General features: G+C 46.3%; 1 protein-coding gene across 3 annotated transcripts in view; it reads left to right on the top strand.

The window, feature by feature from the left end:
- The first annotated feature begins 4,754 nt into the window (after positions 1 to 4,754).
- The window catches only part of HCN4 (hyperpolarization activated cyclic nucleotide gated potassium channel 4), a 119,869-nt gene continuing 107,055 nt past the window's right edge, over positions 4,755 to 17,568 (top strand). For all 3 annotated transcript variants that reach the window (XR_006104811.1, XM_042477092.1, XM_042477093.1), the window contains exon 1: positions 4,755 to 5,496. Coding sequence is in view for 2 of the 3 variants with exons in the window: in XM_042477092.1 (XP_042333026.1) it covers positions 4,811 to 5,496 (686 nt within the window). In the remaining variant the exon portion in view is untranslated. The remainder of the gene's footprint in view (positions 5,497 to 17,568) is intronic.

The following is a 17,568-nucleotide window of genomic DNA, read 5'->3' on the forward strand; positions in this document are numbered from 1 at the left end:
TTGACTTATAGCATCCCTGTCAAAAGAGAATATAGTGTGTTTGCCTAAGAAAGAGAGAGAGCAGAGAGTTTTCATGCAGTAAATCCCTTTCTATCTAAGGAGGGGGAAAGAGAATGCAAAAATCTTCCAACAAAGCGCACAACAGCAGCAGCAACAACAACATTTGGCAATGCCAGAGTTCATTTTGTTACTATTCTTGCTTCTTATGCCTTATTCTCTTGGACCAAATGGCCCAATTCGTTTGATTACTCTGATATCTTGACATTATTTTGGAACCGATCTGAAACTTTCTCCTTTTCATCCCCGGTCCAACCCAAACCTGTTGCTTCATTTGTAGTTTCGCACCTACACAGAGCTTAGAAACGATACTTTGGGGGCTATAACTCCCAGAAACACCTGGTTTAGTGTTGTTGTTTTTTAAAAAGGCAACTTTCCCACAATCTGCACTGATATCTCTTTCCCGCTGCTGAGAGATTGCACTAAATAACTTTTACAACACTTTATATACAATTACTGTCTTACGCCTTGATATGGTAATTGGATCTAAGACACGCTGTGTCCGGAGGAGGAGAGATAGTATATAATTCATGTCTGAAAATATTAGCTAATGAATGATATAATTGCATATCCTGCCAGACTTGTCTTGCTCCAAGCTGATATTTCCAAACCAATTGGAATTAAGAATGAAAAAAAGGGGGGGGAGAGATATTCCCTTTAATAAATCACTTGAATTCCCTTTACTCTGATCAATCCATTCTTTCCACATAATTGCTTTATTCTCAGTGCATTGTGATGGATTAGTCCAGGTAGGAGAAAATACACTGGGAAAATGGGTCAGTGTTTAAGCTTTAAGCCATTACTCACCGGCTGAAGCTAACAGCAAACAGAGCTTTGGGAAAGTTATCTTTTTGGACCAGAACTCCTGAAATCACTGAGTCTGGGGGGGATTCTGGGAATTCTAGTCAAAGAGTAGTTTTTGTAGCTACGGTAATACATTTTGAAGCACCCAGGTTTCCCCACAATGTTGAGCTATTAATGCTGTATGTGAAGTCGAAGGCTTTCATGGCCAGCATTCCTTGGAATAAACTCTTCTAGAACATGGCCACATTATATAGCCCAAAAAACCCACACAAAACTATCAATGCAATAGTTACCAGAGAGTCCAATGAAAAGAAGAAAAAGTCTCAAAATGTTAGGAAAATGTGTATTTCATTCTGGGCTGCATCTGCACTGCAGAATCGATGCAGTTTGGCGGCACTTTGACTGCCATAGCTCAATGCTATGAAATGCTGAGAGTGATAATTTTGTGAGACATTGAGCCTTCCCTGTCAGAAAGCGCTGGGTCCACAAACTACAAATCCCTGGCTTCCATAGCATGGAGCCATAACAGTTGAAGTTGTGTCAAACTGCATTAATTCTGCGGTGTAGCATCACACAGAGACACAGAAGGGCAATGGATGGTCCCAGTCTGAACTGTCTGCCAGTGAAGGAATTGATGGAGGGAAGAAACATTTGAAGACAACCCAGATGGCACTGTTCTGAATTAAAGCCAAAGAAAGAAGAGAACAAGAAGATAAACCCAGCAGTTTTGTTTTTGTTAGCTGCCTTCAAGTCAAGTTTGACTTATAGCAACCCTATAAATGAGAGGGCTCCAAGTTACCTTACCCATACAAGAGCCCTGCTCAGGACTTGCAAACTCAGGACCTGGAATGGGGTCTCCAACTTTTCCTACTACCTTCTACCTTTGTTTGTGTTGTTGCTCACCTTCGAGTCATTTCCAACAAACAGCGATCCTATCATGGGGTATTCTTGGCAAGTTTCTGCAGAGAGAGGTTGCCATTGCCATCCGCTGAGGCTGAGAAAGTGTGACACACCCAGGGTCACCTACTAGGCTTCCATGGCAGAGCCGGGATTTGAACCCTGGCTTTCAGAGTCATAGTTCAACACTCAAACCTCTACACTAGTGATCCCTAAAATTTGGACCTCCAGGTGTTTTGGACTTCAACCCCTAGAAGTCCCAGCCAGCTTGGCCAACAGTCGAGAATTCTGGGAGCTGAGATCCAAAACATCTAGAAGACCAAAGTTTGGGAATCACTGCTCTCACACCATACTGGCTTCCTTTACTTTACCAAGCATTATTGTCATTTCTAGTGAGTCCTGTCTTCTCATAATATAGTCATCTTGGCTTCTAGGGACAATTCAGGCTTGATTTGCTGTAAACTCCATTTATTGTACTATCCTAACTCTTTGCCAATGCCACATCTCAAATGAGTTGGTTTTCTTCCTATCCATTTTCTTCACTCTTCAGCTTTCACAGCCATACATAGACATGGGAAATACAATGGCGTGGACTTTTAGTATTCAGTAGGCTATTGCAGTAACCCAGGTGTGGAATAACCAATGTCTGAGTAGCTTCCATGGTCAAGAGCCTACAGATCCTTGATGTTGTTGTGCCTTCAAGCCATTTCCAAATCTATCATGGGGTATTCTTGGAGAGATTTGTTCAGAGGAGGTTTGCCATTGCCTTCCCATGAGGCTGAGAGCATGTGACTTGCCTAAGGTCACCCAGTTGATTTCATGGCCAAGCTGGGACTGGAACCCTGGTCTCCAGACTCCTAGTCCAGCCTTGTGATGTTCAAAAGATAGAAATTACATGCCTAGACTTGAAGACATATAACAGCAGCAACCAAGATTACAGCCTTGAAAAAATGAGATGGATCCTATAGCCGCCGGAAATTCATTGTCGGGGGACAAATTGAGAAAGGACATCACAACACAATTATAGCTGTTCGATCTCACTTTAACTCCCAGGGCTCCAGGGTAAATCCATCCCAGGTTTTTGCCTCAAGTTCAGAGGTGGTTTTCAAGGTTTGTGTGGTTGTTTCGATGTGAGGTTTTTCAAGTTTTCTTGGCAAGTTTCTCCAGAGGGGGTTTGCCATTGGCATCCTCTGAAGCTGAGAGAGTGTGACTTGCCTAAGGTCACCCAGTGGGTTTCCATGGCTGAGCTGGGATGCAAACCCTGGTCTCCAGAGTCCTAGTCCAACCCTTAAGCCACTCCATCATTCTGGCCTGAAGCTATTGGGGAGCTAGCATCCAGCACCTTGGAGAGCTCCTTCAGGATTCAGAAGCAAACTCACACTGCCATGATGGCAGCTGCCACTTTATGGCGCCTTCCTAAGGAATCCTGGGATTTGTACTTTGGTCATGAACTTGAAATTCTCAGTCAGATCTGGCAGGCAACCCCCCCGCCCCCCCCAGAAACCGACCCAGGAGGGCCTTAAGCCGGGAAGGACAACCGCTGAGCTGCAGGCTTCCTCCCAAAGACCCCTTCCCCGGCCATGGCTCCAGGCTTCGCTCTGGTGCCACTGCCAACGGCCTTTCCCAGAATGCCATAGCATGGAGCCATGGCAGGGGAAGGAGTGTCAAACTGGATTCTTTCCGCAGTGTAGATGCAGCCTGAACTTTCCCAAGGAAGCTCGCCACGGGGCATCCTCCTCCTCCTCCTCCTCTTCATCTTATTCCTCCTCTTCCTCCTCCACCACCATCCTCCTTCCCTCCTCTTCTTCCGCTTCTTTTCCTCCTCCTCCATCATCTTCCTCGTCTTCTTCCTTTTCCTCCCCTCCTCATCCCTCTACTTCCTCCTTTTCTTCCTCTTCCTCCTCCCTTTCCCCCTCCTTCCCCTCCTCCTTCCTCCTTGTCTTCCTCCTCCTTCCTTTTCTTCCTCTCCTTCTTCTTTTTCTTCTTCCTCCTTTCCTCTTCCTTTTCCTGCCCGGTGCCCTTCCCTCCATTGGCGCTGTGCCTTTAAGGAGCCCGTCGGCCGGCGCTGCCAGTCCAGGTGGGCCGTGCCCTTGGCAGCAGCTGGCTCCTATGGCAACCCAATCGGATCAGCTGCCTCCCTGAAGCACCCTTGGCCCCGAACCGAGGAAGGAGTTGGAGGAGGAGGCGGAGGGAGGCAGGGAGGGAGGCAAGGACCCTCCTGCTCCTGCTCCTGCCGAGGATGCTGCAGGTGCCTGGGCAGCCCCTCCGCTCCTGGGCCGCCCCGAGGCCGGGCACCTGAGGACCCTCCTCGTCTCCCGGGAGGAGAGCCTGCTGCTTCTTCTCGGCGCCCCCGACCCCCCGCCTGTCCCCCGGGGACCCTGGGCTGCCTCCTGGCCTCCCTCCTCCTGCTCTTCCTCGGGATCGGAGGATGGCTGCTTCTCCCGGGGAGGCTCGGGCACAGGCTGGCATCGCCGCGAGGAAGGCGCCGCCCAGAGCTGCGGGGGCTCCCCGGGGGGCTGCCAGGCGGCGCTGCTGAAGGGCCAAGGCAGAGGAGCAAGGCAGAGGCTCCCCAGCCCCCTGATCTCCTTCTTTTTCCTGGGAGAGAAGGGAAGGGAGAGGCCGGGAGGGTCCCAGAAGGAGGAGGATGCCCAGCGGGAAGAGGAGGAGGAGGAGGAGGAAGAGGAAGGGCCCCGGAGGAGCCCCCTGAGAAGGAAAGAGGGCCACCCGCCCCACAGGCAGCAGCCCAGGTCGCCCCCGGGCCCTTGCCCCCCTCCTCTCTTCCTCCTCTTTTCCTTCTCGCCTTCTCCTTCTTCCTCTTTTTCATTCCCTCTCTTCTTCCCCCTTCCTCTTCCAACTGCCCTTCCTCCTGTTCCTCCCCTCTTGCTTCCCGCTCTCGCTCCTCTCCTTCTCCCTCCTTCCTCCTTTCCTTCCTCCTCTCCTTCTCCCTCCTTCCTCCTTTTCTTCCTCCTCTCCTTCTCCCTGCTTCCTCCTTTCCTTCCTCCTCTCCTTCTCCCTCCTCCTTCCTCCCTCTTCCTCTCCCTCTTCCTCCTCCATGGAGCGCCTTCCTCCGTCGATGCGGAAGCGCCTCTACAGCCTCCCTCCGCAGACAGCGGGGACCAAAGCCTCCAGCTCCATCCTGGACCCAGAGGACGAGGAGGATGGAGGAGGCCCCGAGGAGGCGCCGGAGACGGAGGCCCAGCGCCGGAGCATCAGGCTCAAGCCCTTGGCTTCAGCGACAGCGGCTCTGCCTGCTTCGGGGGCCGCTGGTGGGAACGAGCCCCGGGCGCCTTGCAGCGGCAGCAGCGGCGGAGGCGATCCGGGCCCCAGGAGCAGCCCCAACGGAGACTGCCGGCGCTTCAAGGGGCGTCCCCCGCACGATCCGGCAGAAGAGCGGCGCCTGATCGGCAGCGGAGGGGAGGAAGGGGGCCCCCGGAGCCTGGAGGAGGAAGAGGAGGAGGAGGAGGAAGAGCAGCCCCCGGGCCCTGCCTCCGCCTCCATCCGAGTGGATGCTGGGCCTGGCAGTGGCTCCGGGGAGCGGATCAGCCCCGAGGAGGAAGAGGAGGAGGAGGAGAGGCTGGGCCAGGCGGGCTTCATGCAGCGGCAGTTCGGGGCCATGCTCCAGCCGGGGGTCAACAAGTTCTCCCTGAGGATGTTCGGGAGCCAGAAGGCCGTCGAGAGGGAGCAGCAGCGGGTCAAGTCCGCCGGATTCTGGATCATCCATCCCTACAGCGACTTCAGGTCAGCCTCGCCCTTGGCCAGGAGGGCCTCCTTCCCCTGAGGCTGAGAGAGTGCCACTCGCCCAAGGACTCGCCCGCTGGGTCCAGTCGGGAGGCTGAGCTTGGTCCATTGCCATGGCCATCTTCCCCAAAGGCATCAGGAGGCTTTCTTGGCATAGATTGGTTCAGGAAAGCTTTGCCAATTGTCATTGCCTTCCCCTGGGGTTGAGAGAGTGTGACTTGCCCAAAGGAGGTTTCCTTGCCATAGAGGTTGAGCTTTGTCAATTGCCATGGCCACCTTCTGAGGCTGAGAGAGGGCAGTGGGTTTTGTCACAGGGGTTTACTTGGCACAGTATGGTTCACAAAAGCCTTGACACTTGCCATGGCCATCCTCTGAGGCTGAGAGAGTGTGCCATGTCTAAAGTCACCCTTTGGGTTTCATCAGGAGGTTCCCTTGGCATAGAGATTGAGTTTTGCCATTGCCATGGACATCTTCTGAGGCTGAGAGAGTGGGACTTGCCCAAAGTCACCCACTGGGTTTCATCACAGGGGTTTTCCTGGCATGGATTAGTTCAGGGGAGTCTTGCCAACTGTTATGGCCATCCTCTGAGGCTGAGAGAGTGTGACATGTCCAAAGTCACCCATTGGGCTTCATCAGGAGGTTTCCTTGGCATACACTGGTTCAGAAGAGCTTTGCCCATTGCCAGGGTCATCTTCTGAGGCTGAAAGAGTGGGATTTGCCCAAAGTCACCCAATGGCTTTCATCACAGGCTTTCATGGGTTCAGAAGAGCTTTGGCAATTGCTATGCCATTTTATTACCCATGTTATTTCTTTATTAATTTATTTGGCATTACCATTCCCAGCATCTGCTAAACAGCCTAGCCAGGGCTTGGGACAGGAGACTATTTAGGACTACAGCTCCCAGGATCCTCCAGGTAGATAGCCTCCACTTAAAGAAAACTAGAAAAGGTGGTGTATAAAGTTGATGGTTTCCAGAGATGGTTTTTTTGCGGGGGGGGGGGATTTATTTTGGACTACATTGTCCACAATCCCCCCACCAGCATGGCTAGTTGCATGGCAGGGGGGTGGTCCTGGGAGTTGTACTTCCCTCAAGTCACTTTCCCTCAAGCTCTGGAGAGCCTCAGAACTAGCTTTCTAGCACTGTGAGATTAGGGCTGCATCCACACTGGAGAAGTAACCCAGTTTGGCACCGCTTTAACTGCCCTGGCTCAAGGCTATGGAATTCTGGGAGTTGTTGTGGGGTCCAGACCAGAGCTGAAAGACCAAAGTTTGGGAACACACCTGATGCACCAACTGCAAGAGGCTAGAGAGAATCATGACTTCTGTAGTTGTGACTCAGACATTACATTGTAAGTCCCTGACATTCCTAGTAAGGCTTCCTAAGAAGATTGCAATCCTGAGCTTATTCCCCTAAACCCCCCTTTTGCAGGAACCTCCTGAAACTCAAGGGGACTTTATATGTGGGATATGACTATATTCATGCTTAGGATTGCAGCTGTATGATTCATAGGTGGAGATACTCTGGAAGAGTTTATTCCTGACTTTCTGCCAGCATCTGTGGCTGGCATCTTCCGTAATCTATCTATATCTATATCTATATCTATATCTATATCTATCCATCCTTCCTTCCTTCCTTCCTTCCTTCTTTCCTTCCTTCCATCTGTTGTTGTTGTTGTGTGCCTTCAAATCGTTTCCAACTTATGGTGACCCTAAGGAGAACCTGTAGTAGGATTTTTTTGGCAAGCGTCTTCAGAGGGAGTTTGCATTGCCATCCTTCGAAGCTGAGAGTCTGTGACTGGCCCAAGGTCACCCAGTGGGTTCACATGGCTGAGCCAGGATTTAAACTCTGGTCTCTCAGGGTCCTAGTCCAATGCTCAGATCATGACACCATGCTGGCCATCTCTCCATGTGCAATGTCTGTTTGATGGTTGCTTTATTTTTGCAGATATCTGAATATCTGCTGTGCCCAAAATGCAATTGACTAGTCAGAGGTCCAACATTTGGTTCTTGAGACTACACTGGAAATGGGTGCCAAGGGGCTACAAAAATGTCCATCTTTATTTCTCCTGGCATCACAGAGGAAACCACTTGTTCCTTTTTCTACAAGTGCACCTGACCATAATTGGTTAAGATATCTATGGAAGGAAAGTCCTTGGACATTTCCCCAAGTTCTTGGAACTTGGAAGAGAAGAGGGCCTATCATATTCTTCCTACTGTTGCATAGCTGTTCGTTTTGCTGTATCTTTAGCTTAAAGCAGTTGTGTTTTTATATATCTATTACTGTGTTCCTTCAAGTTGATTCTTACCTATGATACTCTATCCAAGAGCTTTCTGGGCAAGACTGATTCAGTAAAGTTTTGCTGTTGCTTTCCTTTAAGGCTGAGAGAGTGTGGCCTGCCCAGGATCACTAAATGGGCTTCTGTGGCTGAGTGGGGATTTGAACCCTGGTTTCCCAGAGTCCTAATCCAAAACTCAGAACAATAAATGACACTGATTCCATTGTTTTGTGCCTTCAAGTTAAATCTGACTTATGGTGACCCAAAATTTATTTAGAGGTTTGACATTGCTTTCCTCTGAGAGACTGTGACTGACTCAGGGTCACCCAGCAAGTTTCAGTGGTTGAATAGACATTTGAACCCAGAGTCTTAGTCTGACACTCAAACCACAGCACTGTGCTGCCACTGTGTGTGTGTGTGTGTGTGTGTGTGTGTGTGTGTGTGTGTGTGTGTATACCAATAGTAACTTCTAATCAGTGTGGTGTAGTGGTTTGAGCACTGGACTACAACTTTGGAGCCTGTGGTTCAATTCCCCTTTTGGCCATGAAACCCTCTGGGTGACCTTGGGCAAGTCACACTCTCTCAGCTTCAGAAGAAGGCAGTGGCCAACCTCCTCTGAACTAATCTTATCAAGAACACTGCATGGTAGTTTCACCTTAGGGTCACCATAAGTCAAAATTGACTTGAAGGCACAACAACAACAACAACAACAACAACAGTTGAGCCATTTTAAACCAAGAATGGGCCAAACATGACCCAGCAGCTGTAAACATCTCTCAAAAGATGTTTCGTTGGCCCTTGACACCCGGAGAATCCCCAAATGCTGGTCAAAAAAGAGGATGAACTGCTGTTCCCAGAAGCCTCCAAGTGCAACAAATTCTTTGTTTGAAAAGGTTGCAGGCCCCCCTGTACCATTTAACATCATAACATACTCATTTTTGAGAATCAGAAGTGGACTTCCAGTCACTTTGGGTAGCCTGTTTAATTTTTGGTAGTCCATGCGGTGCCCGGGAGGAGCCCTGGGTATTAAAAGTGGCCCTTGGAACTGTCGAATGGCTAGTCTGTATTGGAAATGTGATTAAATAAATACTACATTGATTAGAATATTCCTCATAGCAGTCGATTTGAATATGATCCAGCCATCCACAATTCATAGGAGTTTGGGCCTTTGGGGATAAGGGAAATGAAAAACTGCTGAAACTCCAGAGAAAAAGGTGTGGTGGTTTTTACCGGCATGTGCAGGAGTATCTGCAAGGATGTTTGCATTATTGAACATGTGGATTTTGGATAGCTGCGCATATTCGGCAGCTGTTGTGAACAGATGCACATTTTCACATCAGTGTGAATGTTCAAAGATCTGCAGCAATTCACATAATACTCTTATGGGCAGATTAGCCCGCAGTTGCCCACCATTGTTCCAGACTCTGCATGTGATGATCTTAGAGCAGTGGTCCCCAAATGGTTCTCTTTAAGGCATTTTGGACTTCAGCTTTCAGAATCCCAGACCATTGGCCAACATGGCTGAGGCTTCTGGGAGCTGAAGTCCAAAACCTCTTAAAGGGCACAGTTTAAGGGGATCCCCCTCTTTGGATGGTGTTGTGCATTTTTTGCAACACAACTCAGACCTGTGTTGTCAAAAGTCAGCCTCATTCAGTTCAATGGGGCTTCCCTCCAGGTAGAGGATTGCAGCCTTACCACGAAAGGGTTTTAAACCAGCTTTATTTCTGCTTATTCCAGAGGAATCAGGGGCCCTCTAGATCTTTTTGATTTCTGCTTAAGCAAAGCCCAGCCAACTATAGGCCCCATACAGACAGGCCAAAATAAAGCTGCTTCAGGTCACTTTGGAGGTATGCTGTTTAAATGATGCATGTGTCCTAAGAGTCCGGAAGCCGTGCCAATGCCATGATCCAGTCCTAAGCACTGGAGTGCAGCTTTAGTGTAGCTTCCAGACTCTTAGGACACATGCATCATTTAAACAGCATATCTCCAAAGTGACCCGAAGCAGCTTTATTTTGGTTTGTCTGTATGGGGCCTATAGTAAGGGATTGTGGGTGTTTTAATCCAAAACATTTGGAGGATCAGTGGCACTCCTCTCCTATTCTGGAGAACAGGACTCTCACAAGTCCTATTCTCTAGTGTCATTACTGAGATTTCCATCCCTGGAATCTGTTTTTTAACAGCTGTTTTGAAAAAGAGGGTTTAATTCAGGCTTTGTTTATTCCCAGGAAAGCTTTCTTAATTCTATCAAAAGGGAAGGTGGGGCCTGATAAAAGAAATTACTGTAGCTTTAATTTAATTCATTGGAGTAACCTGGCCCCAGAGACTGGGTTGTGCGGACAAACATGGTGAATTCACAGGCAGCTGGCAAATACCCTTCTGTAGGTGTGTGTATGTGTGTGGTTGTTTTTTTTTTTTAATATGGAAAATGTTGCAGTCAATAAGAAATGACTGAGAAGCAGGCTTTGTCGTGTTGATTTTAATTACGATCGGCTTACACAGTAACTTTACAGGAAAAGAAATAAGAAAGGCATCCGGGGCTTTTAAATTTTAATTGAAGGGAGAGGTTATGTGAAAGACATTTATAAAATCAGGCTTAATATGGGGACATCAAATACATGTGACTTCATTAGAGTTTGGGAGACTGACTTTTGTGGACCATAGCTCCCAGACTTCCCCAGTTGCCATGACCCTGGGTGGAGGATTCTGGGAGTTGTAGTCCAGAAGAGTTCAAAGAAGTAGCTATGTTAGTTTCTTGCAGTACAAAAAGGGGGGAAGGGATGGAGGGAGGAATGCAATAGCACCTTTAAGATTAATTGGTTTTTATTTTAGCATGAGCTTTTGTGAGTATTATATTTATAGTTATATAGTTGTGGATATGAGATGGAATGTAATAGGATCCAGAAACCTCCAAAATTAGGGACATGATTTGCACCTTTCTGGATCCTATTACATTCTATCCCACTCCCACAACCGTTTAAATATGCTTTATAATTTGAAGCTTTAATATCATCTGTACTGTATGGAAGAAGTGGATTTATAGCTATTGCTTATATAATAGGGAGCAGTAGTGGTTTGAATGCTGGGCTATGAATCTGGAGACCAGGGTTCGAATTCCCACTCAGCTGTGGAAACCCACTGGGTGACGTTGGAGAATTTACACTCTCTCAGCCTTGGAGAAGGGAAAGGGAAACCCCCTATGAACAAATTGGACCAAGAAAACCCCATGATAGGGTTGTCTTAAGGTTATCTTAAAGCACACAACAATTAAATGAACAGAAGAAGTAGTTCTTGTTGTTGTTGTCCATCACTGTTGGATTTGGGGGCTAAGGGTTCTGTCTTATAGTCTTCCCCCAATGCACCAAAACACACCATAGAATTGCACTCTGCAAACTATTAATGATGATGCACATGCTTATACGCATGCTGCAGTTACACTGCCTAGAAGATAAAGCAAAAGCTTTTCAGAGAAGGGAGAAGTTTGGAGGGTAGAAATTAATGCTGCCTGCTGGTTGAGTTGGCACACACCAAGGAAAGGCTATGAGACCTTCCTGCCATTTAAACTCATGAAGTCAACTGCCCTGACTCTTGAATATGCACTTGGTTGAGCATGTGAGTCTTGTAATGTAAAAAGTTCAAAAACGGGGGGGGGGGGGGGGAGGAAAGGAAAAAACCCACATCTTAGGATTTAGCCACATTGCAGAAGTAAAGCCTGCGACACCACCCTAACTGTCATGGCTCCATTCTGTGGAATCCAGGGATTTGTAGTTTGGTTATGTATTCAGCCTGGTCTGTCTGGTGCCTCACCAAGCTAAAGATCCCAGGATTTTGTAGGACATGGCACTTAAATTGGTGTCAAACTGCTTTATTTCTGCAGTGTGGATACACTCCTTGTTTAAAAGATCTCACAAAGGGTCCCTCCAGGGAGAAAGGCAGGATATAAATGAAATAAATAAATAAATGTACAACCTGACTCAAAAGATATTCAGTTTGGAAGCAATCTGGTGCTAGTCTACTCAGTGGTGAGTATCTGCATTCAATGGGGGTTGCTCCCAAGCAGCTCATCCAGATTTTGAACATAAAATTGCTTCTTGCATGTTTGGGGGCCAATGAGATTAGGTTCTGAAAGTTTCTTTTTTAGAACCATGGCTCCCAGAATCCTCCAACCATTTTTTAAATTGCTCTATGTGAATGATTCTCAGAGTTTGGTTTCCCAGATGTTTTGGATTTCAATTCCCAGAAGTCTCAGACAGCATGACCAACAGCAGGCATTCTGGGAACTAAGGTCCCAAACATTTGGAGGTCCAGAGTTTGACCAGCATTGGTCTTGGTATGTCTTCTCTTCTGGCCTGAACCCAATTGGTCATATCCATTAGAGTAGACTCATAAAATCAATGGGGATTTTATAAATAAGCACTTCTATAAATTCCATTCATTCAAATGTTCAACTGTACTTTGGAACAGCAATGGGATTTGGCTGAATTCTGGATTTTGTTGTTTAATTAAGTGCAATGCTCACACCTTTGTTTCCTTCTCTCGTTTTTTGTTTGGCTCTCATTCTCAAATTTTTGGTAGTAAGGAGCTATGGCACTGAAGTTCCTTCCTTTGTTAATAAGTGGCTCTCTTGAATGCTTATGTGCAACTTTGGCAGAGTGGGCTTCTTCCTAATGTTCAGTCTAACTCAGACACAACATCCTCACAAACCAATGGCACATGTATGTTTCTACCTGGCTTCCATTCCACCAAATACATCTGAGGAAGTAGACTGAAGTCTACGAAAGCTCATGCTGCCAACTTCTTCCTTTCAGTTAGTCTCAAAGGTGCTACAAGATCTCTCTACGTACTGATTCTATAACATGGTTATATCTTTGAATTCTACAGCTGTTGAGTTAGACACATCATGTCAGAGGGGCAGTGAATGTCTCTGGATTTTGAAATTTAAAGGAGGTGTGCAAAATGCTGAACCCTATCCCCCAAGTAAGTTCAGTGGCTTGAATAGCTCCTTATCACCTGTGGAGCCCTGGGCTACTTAGGTCCAGGTGGCAGACCAAAGTCCATAATTTGTATAGGGCGCTGCCATTTTGACGCACTCGTTACGCATGAGGGGCAAGGCGCGTCAGGAAGCGCCGCCCCTTGCGCGTAACGAAGCCGCCTCATAGGCCGTCTGTAACGCGCCTGCGATTCCTGCAAATCACCAAGTTCCAGTTTCCTGAGGGCTGGAAGCTTGATCTTTCCTTTAACCACTGTACCATACCGCTGAGATGGTTAAAGGGGAGCACAATAGAGAGATTGACAAAATGAGAAGTGGCATGGCGGAAGTGGATTTTCTTCTGGTTTTCTCCCCACTCCTGTAAGACTAGAACTCCAGGCCATTGAAAGCAGTCTACTGTCAGTTGATTAAATCAAAACACAATTTAGGTTTTGTTGGGGTTTTAAATATATTTTTTACATAATGTGTAATTAATTCATGGAACTCATTGTTGCAGGCTGTGATTATGGCCACTGGCTCTGATGAGTTTAAAGGGGGATTAGTCAAATTCACAGGGGATATTAGTCATCCGCAGTTATTATTAGTCACGATGGCTGAGCAAATCATGCATCCTTCAGCATTTGGAAAAGTTCCTTTGTGTGTGTGCTTTAATGTCCAGAATTCCCTGATGGATTTTGGGAGTTGTTGTCCAAAGAAAGTAACTGTTCCAAGTGCCGATGCAGAGGCAAGGTACTTCATAACCAGTGCTGGGTTGTAAGCCGGGCAAATAGGTATTGCCATTTCTTCTCTCTTTTTTGTTTATGGGATTCCCAAGGCATCATTTTATCTACTATGTGAAATGGGAAACCAGAGTAGTAAGACCCTGGTCCAGAACACACTGCAGAAATAATCCAGTTTGAGACCATGTTAACTGCCCTGGCTCAATGCTAGAGGATTCTGAGAAAGTGTGACTTGCCTAAGGTCACCCAATGGATGTATCTGACTGAGCTGGGATTCTAATCCTGGTCTCCAGAGTCGTTCTTTGAGGCTCAAACCATTGCACCATGGTGGCTCCCTGGAAACCTCCAAGGGTCAAAACAATTTATTTTGCAAAACTGTTACACACACACACACTCTCTGTGTGTGTGTGTGTATATATATATATATGTGTGTGTGTGTGTGTGTGTATATATATATATAGTTTGTGGAATGGCCTGCCAGATGAGATCCGTCAAATTACCAACTTTGGCGTATTACAGACGGCCCAGAAGGGGCAGTCTTGCGCCACTGCTGGTTGCTGCGTCCGGGAACCGCAGCATCCAAACTGCGCGGTTCCTGGATGCAGCAAAGAAGGAGCGCGAAAATTGCACTCCTTCCTGGGCCCCGGAAGAGACTCCACGAGGTGCTAGCCGTGCACTTGCGCCATCACTTCCTCCGTGCGACGTGCAGACGCAGAGGGTCTGCTACGTCAAAACGGTGGCGCCCATCCATATGCGGCACTGCCATTTTGACGTAGTCATTACGCGCGAGGGGCAAGGCGCATCAGGAAGTGCCTCCGCTCGCGCATAATGACGGCGCGATGACGGCACCTCACGGGCCTGTCTGTAACGCGCCTTTGACAGTTTTTAAAAAGCTGTCAAGACGGATCTTTTCTGGCAGGCCTTTCCTGAATAAGTACTTGGCCATAAAATAATTACTCCCACATACTAGGCATCATCCTACTATTCTACCCATCATTTATGTAATAATATTAATGGTTTATTTTAATGCAGTTTTAATGTACTTGTTTAATTCCTTTTTAAGGAGGGGATATTGTAATACATAGTATTGTATGTAGAATGTTTCTATGCTGTAAGCCGCTTTGATTGTTTTATTACGAAAAGCGGGATATAAATAAAAGTTTTATTATATATATATATATTATACATACATACATACATACATACACACCTTTAGCGATCCAGGAATGCCCCAAAACATGGAGAGAATGTGCCCATTTTCCCTAGAAGGCACTTGAGGGTGAGAAAAATATTTTGTTTTTGTTTTTTGGTGGGATGAAAATGGTATAAAACTTCCCATCAGTTTTTGCCAGCATCTTGGGCAGTGCCTTTAAAATTCAAAGTAAAACCTGCTACAGACTCATTGGTCCTGCTGGCATGGGAGCCCCAAGGCACCACTGGTGAAAGGCAGAACCCATGGCTTAGTTTTATATCACCAGTGTCATAGCACAGAAGACACCAACGGCATGCACTTCGGATGAACTCTCTTCCCCATCCCATGTCTGTCAGAGCAGGAGATTAATGGCGCCAACCAGACAATGGAGCTGGAGGAAGGATGGTAGGACAGGGATTAGAGCTGGCCCGGCACCTTGCAAAGTGGCCTTCCATCACAGTGACTTGTGACCTTGTCTGTAAACCAAGCCAGAAGCAGAAATGGCTTGGGGGTTCCTTATCATGGTCTAACAGATAACATGAAGGTAAGGTGGCAAATGAGTAGATGCAGTTATTCTTTCTCTGTGTCTTGCATTCCAACTGCAAGCAAGCCAGAAAATAAATACTCAAACCTGCAAGGATTCATTCAGACTCACATAGGACAAAATCCTTAGAACCCCTCAACTGCAAAGCAACGATTTTCCAGTGAAAAATGATGAATTGGTGGAGAGTCACTTGTTAAATTAGGTCTCTCTCTCACACAGAGACATTATTCAATGTTTAAAATACCAGTGTTTCAAATGTGAAAGTGCACTTTTAACCATTCCTGATTTCATTTTGTGGGCTTTTGTTGTTGCTGCTGTTTATCGAGGCAGTCCTTCGAAGGTCCCTGAGGCAGAAAATTGACCCCAGAACTCGGAGGTTCGTCACTTTTCTTTCCTTCTCCAAATCTGTTTTCTTAGGGACATTTCCAGAAAGCTCTGGTGCCACAACCAACTACCATTCCCAGAATTCCATAGCATTGAGCTGGGGAAGTTAAAGTGGTGTGAAACTGGTCAGTTTTTAACTTGTTTGTTTGTTTGTTTTGTTTTTTGTTTTTTAAATATTGCATTGGATTTAATACTTTTTTTAGGAGGGGAGGGTACCAGGGATTTTATATGTTCTGTAATTTTTTGTTAGCCACCCCAATTGTTCTCAGAGGGGCGGGATACAAATAAATTTATTATTATTATTATTATTATTATTATTATTATTATTATTATTATTATTATTCCTGGAGTGTGGATGCAGCCATTGTTATAGCTGGATTTGTTTTCACTTCCTTTCCCCTGCCTTTCTGAACTACAGTCTGATTTGGGACTTTGTAAAGCTAACTCCATTTCATTTGCCATCCAGAAATAAACTGAATTTGTGTAGGCAGTTCTTGAGAATGCCATAGCTTAATTGAGCAAGAAAATCCCAAGGCGTCTCTTTAAATCAACAGTCACTAGTTAGTTTCCTTAGGCATCTATGCTCATGGGAGAAGTGTAGCTACTTTTGGTAAAATATACTCCTCAGCTATAATCACTTTGATTTTTAAAAACGATCTCTATTTTTTTCAAAAATCTCACCTTTAAAAAAAATCTCTGTTTTGAGTTAGAACCTAATCATCTCATTGATTCAGGCTTGCTTTCAAACTTTAAAGCATTTTCTCTTTTGTGTTGCATGTACAGTTTACACATAGTTGAGGGCCAGCATGGTGTGGTGGTTTGAGCGTTGGACTAGGACTCTGGAGACCAGGCTTCAAATCCTTGCTTGGTCCTAGAAACTCCTGGGTGTCTTTAGGCAAGTCACACTCCCTTAGACTAAGGAGAATACTACACATGGCGTTTAAACAGAGATTTGATCCAGAAAAAAAGTGGCTTTGGTGATACCTATTGCATGATGTTGCCTCTTGACCTGTCGCTGCTACAAGCCAGGTTAGGGTCTTCCTTTTCACTGATGGGGGAAAACCCATCAATGAGCTCACAATCACACTACACTCATCCCTCCACATTTGCAGATTTGACTTTTGCGGATTTGATTATTCACAGATTTTGTTAATATGTTCTTTCTAGGATTATTTAGGTTCTCCAGCACAACTCTATGGATAACTTTATCCAAAAGTTGCACTGAAGGATCTAGAGATTCCTGGAGAGAACATTCCACTAGGCATTTGTAGCTCTGCCAGTGTAATTCTGCGATCAATGTCTGGCAGATGTTGATCACAGAGTTGCACTGGAAGACCTAGAGATTCCTCAAGAGAAGTTCTCTCAGGTAAAAAACATAGTGGCCTGTTACAGACTGCCAAAATAAAGCTGCTCCGGGTCTCTTTGGAGGTATGCTATTTAAATGATGCATGGGTCCTAAGAGTCTGGAGGTTGTGCCAAAGCCACACTCCATTCCTAAGCACTGGAGTGCAGCTTTGGTGCAGCTTCTGGAATCTTAAGATGCATCCATCATTTAAACAGCATACCTCCAAAGAGACCCCGCAAGCAGCTTTATTTTGGCAGTCTGTAACAGGCCAGTGTTTTTGTTGTTTGCAGTTTTTCCACATCCATGGGGATCCTGTGGCTCTAACCCCAGCAAATGTAGAGGGATCAGTGTAGTTTCTAGATGCAAAACATCGCTGCCAGGGCAGTTGTGTTATTGCAATCGTAGTATCAGTTTCCTCTCCTTCCAACTGTCTCATTTCCCTCTTGCTATTCCCAAGCCCTTAAATCGCAATAGCAGAGTTCTAGAATTGGGTGAAAAGGGGAAAACAAAATTTAAAAACAGAAGGTATACAGGGTAAGACATAGGGCAAAGATTCAGGGTTAAGGGGGAGTCAGGAAGAGAGTGAAATGGCAGCAGTTGTGTGATTGCGAAGACACACAAGGAT

The sequence above is a fragment of the Sceloporus undulatus genome, chromosome 6, assembly GCF_019175285.1.
Source record: "Sceloporus undulatus isolate JIND9_A2432 ecotype Alabama chromosome 6, SceUnd_v1.1, whole genome shotgun sequence".
Lineage (NCBI taxonomy): Eukaryota > Metazoa > Chordata > Lepidosauria > Squamata > Phrynosomatidae > Sceloporus > Sceloporus undulatus.